At 41.4% G+C, this 14,770-nt stretch overlaps 1 protein-coding gene across 7 annotated transcripts in view; it reads left to right on the top strand.

The window, feature by feature from the left end:
• The first annotated feature begins 1,166 nt into the window (after positions 1-1,166).
• Positions 1,167-14,770, top strand: part of RALGPS1 (Ral GEF with PH domain and SH3 binding motif 1) — a 78,073-nt gene continuing 64,469 nt past the window's right edge. For 3 of the 7 annotated variants that reach the window (XR_011005543.1, XR_011005544.1, XM_068210840.1), the window contains exons 1-5: positions 3,345-3,596; positions 7,618-7,805; positions 9,589-9,704; positions 11,494-11,601; positions 12,027-12,077. Coding sequence is in view for 5 of the 7 variants with exons in the window: in XM_068210840.1 (XP_068066941.1) it covers positions 9,648-9,704; positions 11,494-11,601; positions 12,027-12,077 (216 nt within the window). In the remaining 2 variants the exon portion in view is untranslated. Of the gene's footprint in view, positions 1,255-3,334; positions 3,597-7,617; positions 7,806-9,588; positions 9,705-11,493; positions 11,602-12,026; positions 12,078-14,770 lie in introns of those variants that run through there. The other 4 variants (XM_068210841.1, XM_068210844.1, XM_068210843.1 and 1 more) reach the window with 4 other exon arrangements.

Genomic DNA, 14,770 nt, shown 5'->3' with positions numbered 1-14,770 from the left:
GAAGATGTTTAAACTGCTCTGAGTTTGATAGGTACTTAAAGCCTTTGGTAACCAGGAAATTGGAAAGACACCTTATACATGTATTCTGGGCATCATGCAGTACCTCAAAGCTTCCTCTGCATACCCTCACCAGGCTTTTGTTCTCTAACATGTAAACCTGCAGGCCAGTCCGATGGGCTGTGTGGAATCCTGCATGCACCTACCAGTCCACAGAGCCAATGCTTTCCTGCACTGATGCCTACACACACTGTGCTGAGCGTTGCTTTTAGAGAAGCTGTAAGCCAGAGAAAGGCGCACCATCCTTTTGCCTCGTTGCTTCAAGTACCACTCTCAGTTACCAAGAAGCCCACAAAGCTCTATTGGATTGCCTTGGAAGAACACACACGGTCACTGACCTGCAGCATCATCACCCGGACCTGAACCTAGCCCCGGCTTCAGTTCGGAGGTTCCGAGAGGTTCATCGGGAAGGGAGAGACGCAGCCCATGCTGCGGCGGGGGGACGCGAGCGGCCGGCACTTCAGCGACTCTTCTCGGGGAGCGACCAGTCCCGCTGCCCAGGGCCGGGCTGCGACCGGGGGGACGCCCGGGCTGTTCGGGAGCCCTGCCCGGACCCCGGGCTCGCCCCCGACCCCGGGCTCGTCCCCGGACCCCGGGCTCGCCCCCGGACCCCGGGCTCGCCCCCGGATTCCGGGCTCGCCCCCGGACCCCGGGCTCGCCCCCGACCCCGGGCTCGCCCCCGACCCCGGGCTCGTCCCCGGACCCCGGGCTCGCCCCCGGACCCCGGGCTCGCTCCCGGACCCCGGGCTCGCCCCCGGACCCCGGGCTCGCCCCCGACCCCGGGCTCGCCCCCGGACCCCGGGCTCGCCCCCGGACCCCGGGCTCGCTCCCGGACCCCGGGCTCGCCCCCGACCCCGGGCTCGCCCCGGACCCCGGGCTCGCCCCCGGACCCCGCGCTCCTGCCGCTCTCGGAGTCGCGTGCGTAGCCGCGCTGCGGCCGCCAGGGGGCGCGGGCGGGGCGGGCGCGGCCAAGGACGGCACCGCGGCACCTGCGCTCGCGCGCTCCCGCCCCGCCCGGGCCATTGGTGCGCGCTCCCGCGCGGGGAGCCGGTTGGCCGGCGCGCGCGTCAGTCCGCGCGCCCCGGCCCCGCCCCACGGTCCCCTGCCGGGCCGGGCCTGGTCCCCGGTGGCGCTGAGGGCGCCTCCCCTCACCGAGAGAGCCCGTGGGCGTTGCTGGGGGCACCGAGTCCCGAGCAGGTGAGCTGCGGACGAGCCCCGCGTCCCCGGCAGAAAAGGTGGGACAAGCCGCCACAGCCCCTCGTCCCTCCGCCTTCTGCCGTCCCCGCTCCGGGCGTGTGTTGCGGGCGGAGCTCTGCGGCGACAGGCCCAGACGGGCGCTCGCCCTCCGGGGGCGCCGCTTGCGGGACGCCGGCGGCGCCCGGCTCCTCGGGGGCCCGGCTCCTCGGGGGCGGCGCGGGGCGCTGCCGCATCGCCGCCCGCCGCTGCGGGGCCGGGCGCCTCCCGCGCGGGGTGCGGCAGGTGCGCGGCAGGCGGGTGGGCGCCGGGCTCTGGCGGGGCCGGGCGGCGCCTCCCCGCCCTGCGAGCGCCCCACCGGCCCCGCGGCCTCTCTGGGAAAGGGCCCCGGGCTCCTCCCCGCCGGGCCATGTCGCTCCGGCGCGGGGCCAGCGGTCGCCGCGGCCCTGCCCGCCCGCGGGGCTCCGGGGCCGGCCCGGTGCGGTGAGGCGGGCACGTGCAGCTGGTGCTGCGGCTGAGTCCGGGCGGACAGCGGGAGCAGCCTTGGTACGGATGCGGGGTCTGGGGGGAACAGATGTAAACCACCCGGGGTTGGCCATATCCTCATCTGTCCTGAGGAATGAATTTGAAAACTATTTGCATGTCATGTGGATGAAACCGTGCGGGTCTTGTTGAGAGCCTTGACCGCGATCTGTTTTCAAATCACTTCAGATAATTTTTGGTCTAGCTTCTGCAGCCTTATGTCAACCTGGAGCTTTGGCATGTAGTGGATGGAGGAATAGATGTTGAAATTCTTGGTTATAGAAATACATCATGCCTTTTGTCTGTGGTTTGTTGTCCTGAACCCAACAAAATGGAGCACATGTATTTTTGTCAGACTAATTACTGAAAAATTTGAAATGCGTTGGTGTCTGAAATACAGAAGAATATTGCTTGCCTCAGAAACCCTATCTATGAATGTTGCAATCTGTCTTGTATGTCTAGCTTTGATAGTCAGATATTTCTTCTCTTGTTGACCATTCATGCCATGCCTGGTAGATATTCTTCATGTCTGAGAAGGACAGGAAGCTGCTGTAAAGGGCAGAACTACTTCTTTGTTCGTTTTCTCTATGTTGCCCATCCTGCATGATGTAGCACCAGTTTGAAGAAAAATTAGTACAAAACACTTTCAAACCAAGTTATTTTATTTGTTTTTCTGTTTATTTGCCTTATTTTAGTGAAGGGAAGACATCTAGAAATTCAGGTGCATGGTAATTACAAGGTTTGCCCTTTATTAAAATGCCATGTGATGCAGGGCAGACAACAGGCATCATGTCTGTAATTTGATTGGAATACTTAAGTAGGTGGTAACCCATTTTTAACTTGTCATTTTGATTATTCTATGAACTAAGATCATTTGCTTATGCAGGGATTGCCTACTGGATGAGTTTTGGGTGTGTCAAAAGAGCACTGTTTTTCTAGCAAAAATTAGCTTGCTTTGATGCCGTAGGAATTGCATATAGTTATAGTTTAGAAGACAGGCTTTTTTAAGGGGGAGGTTCCCTAGTGATAGAACGAAAAGAAAGACTGTAGTAGAGGTAACACCAATTAACCTACAGTGATTTTTTACCTTTATCAAAGCAACATGGGCTTTAATGAGATTTTCATGTCAGTCTATATAAAATAAGCTATCTTTGAGATTATTTCCTTCTCATTTGATGTGTAATTTTATTAAACATTAGGTTTTATAAAAGTTGGTATAAAGCAGAAGAGGAGAAAAGGGAAGGGCTATGTCTAATGTAAATATCACCAAAATGAGTTACCTAAGCAGTATTTTTCTCAGGGTTGTAGCTGCTGATGTTTATTGGAAGAGCTATGGCTTTATTTGCTGATACAGAGATAAAAGAATTATTCTATTTGGATTTGTGTCCATTTTGCTTTGTTTAGTTAAGCCTTGAAGAAGATGGTGTGAGGATGAGTAGGATTTACAATTCATAAAGCACCTTGAAAGAAGTAAGTGAAACCAATAAATAATGCGTGTTGGCTTGGACAACTATATGTAGTTCTTTTGAGTTCGGGAATTTATCACATACCGGTGAAACTAGAATGGGGAACTGACAATGAAAGTTGTGAGGGAGAGGTAAGAATAAAAATACCAGAGCACATGTTTCAGGTGAGGAGTGCATAGTTTGAGAAGAATTGAATTGTAAAATAAATGTCACTGTAATCCTGTTTCCTGGTATTTACAGCAATGTTATGCTTTTAAACAAGAGATAAAACTGCTGAAAAGCCAGAGCTGGACCCAGCAATGAACTAATGGAGGTGTGCAGCAAAATGGGTTGAGAGCACAGCTGCCTTATTCCACCGTAAGTATGCAATTGTATTTAAAGTTACAGGTATTTCACATTTTCACCTACATTTGATAACCAGAGATTACGGAAGTGTCTGTCAGTTCTCTTCTGTTTAGAGAACTTGAGTTGTAGTAGTATTTTATTATAATTCGTAGATATATATTTCTTTTCCTGTAACTGAAGATTTTTTCCTTTCATGAAGATTCCCTTAAAGTAAAACTTCCCTAAACATTTATCTTGGTCTTCTAAGATATTCAAGTTTGCAGACTTGCTTGAAGGGTAATGACTTTTGAAGGAGGACTTCTGCTGGAGAGAGCACTGCAGCTCTGTCAGCCTTGATGTAAAGATTTCCAGACACAGATAAATTCCAGTCTAAGCAAAGTTCTTCAAATGGTTACTAATGATTAGAAACCCGTACTGTATTTCTTGTCTTAATTTGTTTAGGTAGCCAGATGGAGATCTGTCTACTATCTTTATTTAGTAGAATTCACGTTATTGCACTTTTTTGGCTTATACAAATAATTTTGATCATATTATTACTTTACTTCCTGATGCAGTAAGTGATGTTGCAGATAGAAGAATGGAGAGAAGAACACACTTAAGAGTAAATTTGTAAATATAATAAATGGTCATTAGAGTGAGCTCAGTAATCAGTGGATATATATAGTAAAAATGTGAGCCATAATCAGAAGAATAGCATTGCCCATTCAAGCCAGCATTGTCAGCTTCCTACTTTTTCATGGTTTTAGCAACTGAGGGTTGTGTGAGATTTGAAATAATTTTTGACTGCCTTTTGTTATGAAATTTTGCATACAGCTCTCAAACTAGAAAACTGAGACATTGCATTCATTATAATTTTGAAAAATAAGACATCCTTATTTTTATTCCACTTGTAGAATGTTAGCTTACCTTTTTGATGTAGAGACTGCCACATATGTCTTTGTATCCAGGTTGCCCTATGACAGTTACTTTGAAAAGCTGCTATTTTAATTGTTGTAGGGCAGCTTAGTGACAACAAAGGGATCAATGGCAGTCTAGTGTAACACGTGACAAATCAAGTAAAGCATGTCATAAATGCATGACCTGCCCATTAGGTGTTGTTTTTAATACACTGTTATATATAATTCAAATCAGTTGTGTATTCATAAAGCCCAAGAGTTTAGGACTTGGATTCTGAAGTTGTTCTTGAACTCATCACAGCAGCTGCTTCTCTGCTCACAGTTGAACTCATTTGAGTTCATGTACTGGAGGGGTGGAAGTAGGAGAGTTGAGAGCATTTTAGAAAGGGAAGTCAACTTTGAATGTATTTTTTCCTGACTTAGACTTGATCCATTGGCAGCTATTGCAAAGTGATGCAAGATTCAGTTTTTTTTCCAGCCTGTTTACTCAGGGACAATGCATGTTATTGAGGGATAGTTATTTACTTGAGTGATTTCAGTTTATGGTCAGCTGAATTAATCCACAGCCCCATTTTATTTCTGTTACATTTTCATTATTCATCATTAAATATAGTAAGAAGTTTCTCAGAAAAGCATGTGCATGAAACTACTAAATTGTTCATAGTGTATTTTATCTATAGGTGGTACTGTTGCCTAAAGCACAATGAAATATATTAGGGACTTCATGGTGAAATGGACACTGAAAATACACAAGTGTTTGCTTTGGAAGATCTTTAAAAAGCCATCACATTTCTATGACTAATCTTCTGTAGCCTAATTGCTTAGTTCTTAATAAACTGTTAGTAGGCAATTATTATTTAAATCCAGGCTTTCAAATGCTCTAGAATTTTTCATGTTATCCAAATATCCATCAAGGTCTATTAATTAATTACTTCAGAAGGACTTTTTGAAATTAAGAGATTTTTCATATAAAGCATTATGACCATTAACACAGGTCAACTGTCTGGTCTCATATCTGTGTTTGTACATGAAGTGGATGTCATAAAAGGGCTCAGAGTGGCATACAGATAGTTATTTTCTGAAGGAAGTGGGGTTCACATGGGTAATTTTTATACTTACTCTAGGAGATATGATCCTTTTCCCCTCCACTTTGCAGGAATCATATGTGAGGGGGTGAGAAATGGGGTTTGAGATGTAGTACTTACTGGATGGGGCACAAATGAAGACACATGATGTTTGTACCTTTGGGAAAGGATGCTGTCAAGAATTAAATGGTCTTGCATCAGTCCTGTTCAGTGCTTTTGAGGTTTGTGTTTCTCTAGGTTAGCAAGTATACATGTAGCACTCATCAGCTGCTGCTTTGAAAGAAGTAAAGAAATTCTCCTCTACAAATCCTCCCAGGATGGTTTGCTCTGTCACTGCAATGACAAACAGCTTCTAAATTGTGCAAGCTCAAAAGGATTTTTAAATCCTTTTGAATCTGCTTTTTCTGGACATGATGTACACAAGTGATACAAGTTTCACATCAGTGACTGATTGCAAGCACAGGGGCAAAAAATATAACCCTGTTACTGTTTCATTCTGTTTTTCTAATAGAACCATTTTCTTCCAGTAGTTAGCTGTGCTAACATACTTTGGTTTGTACTCTATGCCCACAGCATCTGAGTGTGACTTTGTTCATGGTTCATCAAGGAAAGAAACGTTCTAGTGGTGAACATCTGGAAGAATAGTTTAGGAATGAAGAAAAGGAAAATGAATGCAATGATGAAAAACAGTTCAGAACTGAATATGAGCTCTGAATATACGGCGTGTTGTAAATGTGTCTTCAGGTTGGGTGTTGCCAGTGGAGTGTAATAGTATATTGTTGGTCTAAAGGTAAAAAGCAAGATTTTTGTGGGTATTCTTCATACCCTTGTCTTGATCAATGCCAGTTAACCATTGTGATGTCTGATAGCAAATTCTGGAAGGCATATCCTCTGAGGAACAACTGAAGACTTTGTGTTTGTCTAGTTTGGAGAAAAGGAGGCTGAGCAGCAACCTCGTTCTTCTCTGCAGCTTCCTGAGAAGGGACATGGAGAGGGAGATGGTGATCTCTTCTGCCCAGAATCCAGGGGCAGGACATATGTGAATGATTTAAAGCTGTACCAGGGGAGGTTCAGAGTAAACATCAGTAAGCATTTCTTTAGCTGAGAGGGTGGTCAAATACTGGAGCAGGCTTCCTAGAGATGTGGTTGGTGCCCCATGCCTGTCAGTGTTTAAGAGCCCTTGAACAATGCCCTTAATAACATGCTTTAATGTCTGGTCATCCCTGAAGTGGTCAGGCAGTCAGACTAGATGATCATTGTATGCCCCTTCCAAATGGAACTAATCTGTTGTAAATTTATTTAGAAAAACCGCAAACCCCACTGGTTACTTCCGTTGGTTCTAACCAAGTTTCAGTGCCCAGGTGGGGCCCTAGTGCACTTTAACTGTTCTCACTGAACCAGTTGTCCAGCTAATTTAAGCTTAAGAAAGAACATTTATCTTTTGGTAGAATGCTGAAGTATATTTTCTTAAAAGCATGTTGCAGCTCTCAGTTCATGATTCAGTGGTATTAGGAAAACCATAATCAACTAAAGAAAGTAGTAAGTAAATGGTTTTTGAAATCAGCTAAGCCAGTTGACTTGTGGAGTCTGGAATGGCTGAATTGGGGCTGGTAAGAGGCATATATAGCTCAGTATTTTTCTCTTCAATGAAAAAGCAGTAAGAACAACGGTCATCAGTGGTTGCTGACATGGTTATCTTTGTATTTGCTGAAAGCAATGTGGACAGTCAGCAACTTCCTCAGATTGCTCTGCTAGCATTCAGAAATTAGAGCACGTGGACTGAGTTGGCCAGAAGTGGTTTTCTGTGCTTAAGAGTCTCAGTGACTTTCTCGTGAGTTGGGTATCTAGTACTGAGACTGAACTTATGGGCACTTTGACTGCATTACATGTGTATTACTAACAGCAGTATAAAATTTGCATTTTATTTTCGGAGAATATTGCTTCTGTGGCATAGGTAATAAAATTTCACAAATGCTGGTAAAATAATGGCTCTGAGGTTTACTTCTGTGCTTGGTTTTGATGGTGATATTTTTGTTTTTTTTTTTTTTCCAGTTGTTTTTGCCGTGTCTTCAGTTTTGCTTCAGAAAGCGCTGCATATCTAAATGGGTTTGTCAAATTGGCAAAGAAGAACAGACAACCTCTGGTGTCTGTTGCATCCTGATTTATCCACTTTACTTCTGGCAGCCTATGAAGGAGAGCTACTGCAGTGTGCCTGTGAACCTTCCGTGCAAACAGATAAGGTGTTTCCTTAGTTTTGATTTTTAGCACTGTTTGTGTAATGCATCATTTTAATGAATAACGTGAACAAGTTGAAATAAATTGTATGAATCAAAAGCTATGAAAAGAAGTTGTATGTCATTTAAGTGACTTCTTACATTTTATTGCCAACATTTTGGGCCTTTGATAATTTCTGAGATTTGAGAAATTTCTTTTTAATCTTGTTAGTGTGAAATACGGCGAGTGCAGGGGAATATTATTTTTAATATCTTTCCCTATGTTGTCTGACAGCCTCTTCATACCGTGGGCATAGTATTAGCTCCTGTGTTACTTTGTGTGCAGAGTAATGCTTTCTGCAGGTGGAGAAGCACTCCAAATGATCAAGCAGACTTGACTTAAAAGGATAATTGCTTCCTATGACTTTCATGAAGGTAGCAAAAGACGTGGGTGTGTAGAGAAGCATTTTTTCATAGATGTGAATCTTGGAGAAATCTTTGCACATAGGAAAAAGCAGTGCATTTTTAATGCTTGTATTATGTTTGGAACATTTTGGGGGAAGGGGGTAAGGCGAGGGGAATCTATTTTGATCCTGTCTAGAATGAAAGTTTCTCGCCTTGCAGGATTTATGTATGTGCTGAATGTTGTAAGGCAAAAGTATATTAGTGATTTTGAGTTTAGGTATTAAAGCATTTTTGTCTCACTTTGATATAATGAACCTTAAAACTTTGTGTAAAACCGAACTTGGGCATGATACAAGTTCACATAGGGGATTTTTCTTTCCCCTTTCACATCGTTATTGATTCCTCATGCCCTGGAGAACCTATTCAGAAAGGCAGGGATGGAGGACACAAGAATATTTTTGTGGCCTTAATGTAAATGCCACATGTTAAAGAAATTACATCTACAGAATTGCTTTCCACTTCAGGATTGTAAAGACTGTTAAGAAGAGCAACTCCAGACCTAGAAATACTGAGCAGCCTGTCAGTGCTCAAAATGAGTTAACTTTATCAGGAGAAAATATAAAAGAAATTGACTCTTGCCTTGTTTAGCAGAGAAGATTTTGGCATTATTTGAAGCAAAATTAGTGACTTGTTTCCTGCGAGATCCTGGGGACAATCGTTTGTCATTGTAGGAATGAGAAGTGAAGACTTCCATCTTTCAAAGAGAGTAAAATAAGAGGTTGTTTTTATTCCTAGCTGTTTTGCTTTTTCAGAATTTTTCTGTTGGTGTGATCAGTGTTGTGGGAGGGAATGTGAGGGCGCAGAAGGAGATGTGGCAGTATCCCTTGCTGCACATATGAGCAACTACAGATTGTGCCGAAAGAGTCCATTTACAGGAGTCAGTGGCAGTACCTGCCATGGGCTCATCCATGTGTGCTGTAGGGAATGACGACACAACCATGCTGTTCGCTCAGTTAAAGGGAGTCAGAGCCTGAGCTGACTTGTTAGTTCTGTAAGCAGTCTGTGATAGCCTGCAGTTTCTGAGACTTTGTCCTGCCTGGGAGGGACTTTGTATAAAAACTTAATTCAACATGAATGACAAATAATACATTTTCCCCCTGCATTTCTTGAGCTGAGTGGAGGTAGGGGTAAAGACTTGGCATGGCTTTAGCAATATTTGATTGTATTCCTTCACAGCTGGTACCTGGAAAAGAAAAGAGCATCTGTCTCCTAAGATAATCTTGTTTCCTAAGTCCTTTACTCTGAGTAGGAAAAATGAAATATCTTGTATTGCTGGGTTATTTTCTGTGTGCATTTTGGGGGTTTTTATAAATTTGATTTATTCCACAAATAATTTGCTTTGCAGGAATTTCTGTTTTCAACCAGTGCTGGCTGAGCTGAAACCTCCTGCATCTTGTGGAGAGCATGTATAAAAGGAATGACCTCATGGCCAGTGTGATGGTCACCTCCGCCACTCCAGAGGTACAGTTTGTTGAGTTTTATTAGCTCCTGCATCAAAATGGATATTTTGGCTTGTTTCAGCTTTCACAGAAGCCCTTGCCACTACTAGTCAAATACCACACCATTTGTAAGAAAAAGAACTAACATGGCAAGGAAGTAATTGTAGAACACTCCATGGTTTTTGGTGTTCACAGCCATGTTTTTTTTATTGTTGTTGTTAATGATTACTCATTTTGTTTAAATAGCACTTTTGACACGTTGCTCTGTAACTTAGAGCAGCCGTCAATTATTGGTGAGTTCAGAGCAGTGTAATATACCATCAAAGTGGAGTCTGGCAGAAATAGAACCCAGTAATATACAGTTTTTATACAGTTTTTTTTAATGCAGAAATATGCAGGGTGGGGTTATTTGGATTTTTTTTGTTTGTTTGGGTTTTTTGTTTGGTTTTGGTGTTGTTTTTTTGTTTTTTTGTTTTTTTTTTTTTTATTTACTGGTCTGCTAGTGAGAAAGTGCTCTACGATTTTGTTCATTTTAATGTTTGTATCCTCTGGGGACCAGGTGGCTCTTCTGTGCTACTTCTAAAAGCTACCTTGTTCCATGTTGAGCTGTGCACACAGCTAACAGCCTGTTTGTTGCTCCACGACAGCCAATGGAACACTGCTTGGGAATGAGCTGCTGGAGTTTTTCTAGTTTTTTGCTCTCATCTAATAATATGATGAAATATTATTAATCAGCTACAGTAAAGCTTGTCCTGTAAAGCACACATTTTAAATGTGGGATTGGAGAAACTTTTTCGGCTTTAAGGTGGACAGTAATACTGTATATGTATTCCAAAGTTGGGTGCACCATGGATTTATAAAGGAGCATATTAATAATCTGTTACATATTTTCTCCTTTGCTTTTCCAGACTTAATCAAATCTTGTGACCACCCTTCTCAGTTTTTCATTGCCAGGTTTTTTGTTTTGCCACATTAAATAAATGAAGATCCATAGTTTTCAATAAGACTACAGGGTTACCAGATTGTTGAATATATAATAAGCATCACTTATCTATATATAATTCTCTTTGGACTCGCATATTTTCAGTGCTAGTAACAACTGCCTTGTGACTAATTATTTACTATTGCAAGGACAGTTTTTGTGCTAGGGCTTAATGTCTTTGGAGTGAGGAACAGCATCAAAAACCTTTTGGAAGTCCAGCAAGACTGTATTAATCTTGATCCTTTCCTCACTACCCTCAGTAGATAGTGAAGCAGTGCTTCTCTTTCTGAATGCTAACTTGGCACTTTCCTGATACAACATAACTGTCTACATTTCTACAAATTCCCCTTTATTCTCCTCTTGGATTTGACCAGTACAAATGTCAGGCTTTCTCAATCAGTAGTGTGCAGGTTAAATTTCAGAATGTGTCAGTTTTCCCTTTGTTACAATGTTGTGGATAAAGCAAGTTGCTTTAGATCTGCTCAGTCTTTAATTTGCACATTTAATTTGAAAAATCCTGTGGAAAATGAATCTTCGAAATCTCAACACATTTCCTTTCATGCGACAGCTCTTTCATTTAGTCTATGATTTTAAAAATGGCTTGCAAAATCTGAAAATTTCATAGAGCTAAAACTTTGTCGCTGTAGTTTTTGCAGAAGGAAGTTGGAAATGTTTGTGAACAGTGCAAAACTAGATTTGATAATTTGGTCTGAAACTTCTTGAAGTTCATACATTTTCTTGTCCTTACTTAGTATTTCTACACATTTATTTCCTGATTTTGAGATGAAATTAATCATTCTGCAGATAAGCCTACTGTCTTTCTTTATAGGGTAGTAGCAGCTCAGATTCTCTGGAAGGGCGAAGTTCAGATTATGCCAATAAAAGCTACGATGCAGTTGTATTTGATGTGTTGAAAGTAACTCCTGAGGAGTTTGCCGTAAGTATAAATGTTATTTTTGCATTGTATTTAAGCTTGTATAATACTTGTATTTTGCATTGTATTTAAGCTTGTATAATACTCAGGGTTGCAGAGTACTAAAAAATACATTAAATACTTCTTCTTGAAAAAAAAGCCCAACTTTTAAATAAATCTCCAGTGTTTTTGAAAACAAATTTCTGACTTTATCAACTTCAATAAAATAAGACTGTCTTGGGATTTAATCATTTAGTACTGACCTGACACAGCATATTTGTTTTACTGTATAAAGTCATTTGCATTTTTTTAAGTCTTTTAGGAGACCCTAGCATAGGTTAGTTCTGGTTAGTGGGGAATATGTGTATGGTTTGTAGTTACTGAAGGGCAGATAGAATTATCATGTAATATGAAGAGCTAACAATGACTTACTTCTGTCTTCATTGCAGAGCCAGATAACACTGATGGACATGCCAGTATTCAAAGCTATACAGCCTGAGGTAGGTTTTCTTAAACCATCTGCTTACATCTTTGCAATTCAGTGCCTGAGGAAATGTGATGATTCAAAGAATGCTTTTTTTTTGTTCAAAAATGCTCACCTTCTTGCACTGCACTAATGTTTTTCTAGGTATATTCCCTGTTAGTACTGTGAATCTGTAATCCAGCATGAGTTACTTTGGTTTGTCATCTGTTGCCAAAGGGGATAACTGTGCTTTTCCTGATGTCTTCTTGTCTTGCTTTGAGTGGAGTGTTTCTTCAGGATAAGCTTATCAAGTGTAAAAATTCTTTATTCTCCCTTCTGCTGCTGTTTTTCAATTCATATCTGATTTCAGACTTTTGACTCCTGCCTCTGGCCATAATCTCAGTGTTAGACTGCATCAACTACTTTATAAGCTTCTTAATTTGTACAATCATTTTTAAGATTCAGAATAATAAATGCTGTGGTTAAATCAGCCCAAACCCTTAAAAGTTAATGTTATTATCGTCTTTTAAGATTTTAACCTTTTAAGAAAGACACAGAGGGGAACTTGAGGCCTGTTGAGGAAAAGCAGTCAAGGTTAACACAGACATTTGAAAATCAGTAACAAGAACTTGAGAAATGAAGAATAAAAGTAATTGTCAGAATATGACAGAATTGTGTGAAAATATGATACATTTATTTACTGCAAAAGGTACGGGAATCACGTGATTCCTGCTTCAGCTGTTTTTAATATAAGAACATGTGTCCATTGTGGCTTGTTGTCTTCGTGTCCTAAGGCTGGAGTATCATGACTGTATAATGGGCAGCCCATGCCCCCCCCATAATGTCAGCAGAACTGAATTTCTGACATCAGTAGGGGCAGTCAAGTTTAGAAGGTTTTGAGCGGAAGCTCTAGCCACCTAATGAGGTCACTAACAAAACAAGTCATCATTTATTACAGTAGTTCAGAGAGATGAACAGACTTCTATTTTGAGAAAATATAGGAAGGAAATAAAAAATTGGTCTATCTGTTGTCTGTCCTTCCTGTCAGATAATTACATTTTTTTCCCCTAAGAACACCAAGACAGTTTTGTAGCTGAAAACACTTCCATGCTTCTGAAATTACATGTGTGCTCCAGGCAGCTGGCGAGACTTTTCTTTCCTGTGGGGGGACAAATAATGCAATAAGAAATTAGCAATGCCCATAGAAAAATCTGCTAGCAAAAAAATTTCCATATGTACAAATTGATACATAGATATTTTTCCATGAGGAAGTTTTGTTTAGACAAATACCAGAACAAAATGGAGGAGTTTTTTTATTCTAATTACCTTTGCCAAAAGCAGAGGTAGTGTCATACTCTGAGGAGATGAATTAACTGAAAAATAAAATATGAAAGTATAGATGTTAATTTTTAAAGCAAATTTTGCATTTACTTTAGTTGCTATGAGACCTGTGCCATAGAATTTTATAGCAAAAAAATTCCCAAAACAATTGATTTGCTGTTCTTCTTTGTAATTGCTTCATTTTGCCTTTTGGAAATGAAATTTCCTGAAGTGCTACTTTGGCAAATAGATGTAACTCACTGACGAGTGATCAGAAGGAAAACTCTTGTATCTTCAGCTTCTGCTAGAATGTAGATCTTAGAATATGTAGCAGTTACCATGAACTATTAGTTGTTAATTGTGCTTTCTGATTTTCATTTTATTTGAACTGTTAATATAGTTTGCCAAAAATAAGCAACTGTTTCTATCCTGAAATTCTGCCAACCGTAGGACTAGGTTTTAAAGCAAGAAATAGTCTGTGTACTTGTCATGAAAGTGCCCCTTGCTATTAGGTAAGTTATTAGACTAAGAAAGTTAACACTTTCTAGTTGAAATTGAAGGTTTTATTATTTTAACATGACCTTAGGCATAGATGGAAATACCTAAGATTTTACATTTGGTTGCTAAGTCTTATCTCAAACACACAAACATCCTTTTAGTGTGGTATTTGCTGAGGCTTTTTCCTGCTTTTCAGTAGCTATTACTATAAAACATCCGCATTTTACTTTGCAGAGTTTAGAAAGAGGATGTCTAGTTAACAATTCTTTGTTCTCCAGCAGAAATAATTATGCTTACATTTTAGATTTCTATGTGACTTTATTTAGATTTTTTCCCAAGTCCTGAAATTGCAATGTCCACAAATTTCAGGGTTTTGCACACTTGATGGGAATGTTTCCTATGACTGTGTGCGTTGAGGAAACCACCAGCATCCCTCCATGCCAAAAACAACAAAAAAAAAAAGACATGAAGTGTAATTCTCAAACACAATATATTGTAGCAGTATAAAAAAATCAGCAGGGACATTTTGAATCACTCACATTTATCAACCTTCCTATTCAGTCTGAATTTAAACCTAGTCAAATGATTTTGCTGTACACAGGATTTTCTGTTGTTGTTACTCACTAGCCCTCTTGCAACCGCTTAATATTCTTAGGTTACTGATCTCTTCCACTTCTCTGACAAAGGTAAGTTTTGCTGTCCCTAGTAGAGTGTCTGAGATTTTTTTCCACATAAACATATGATAGTATCATAAGACAAGACATGGACTGTTCATGTGGAGAATCTGTGTCCTGACAGATGCAAATTGGCATTTTTATCTGCAGAAGTTTAAAGTCCTGGAGATGGGGAGTCAGAATGTGTTTGGAGCTGGAAGTGCTTTTCCTGCTGCTCACACAGGCATGGGCAGATCTC

This window comes from Anomalospiza imberbis, chromosome 21, assembly GCF_031753505.1.
Source record: "Anomalospiza imberbis isolate Cuckoo-Finch-1a 21T00152 chromosome 21, ASM3175350v1, whole genome shotgun sequence".
Classification (NCBI taxonomy): domain Eukaryota; kingdom Metazoa; phylum Chordata; class Aves; order Passeriformes; family Viduidae; genus Anomalospiza; species Anomalospiza imberbis.
Note: the sequence above shows the minus strand (reverse complement) of the source record. Positions and strands in the feature narration are given on the sequence as shown.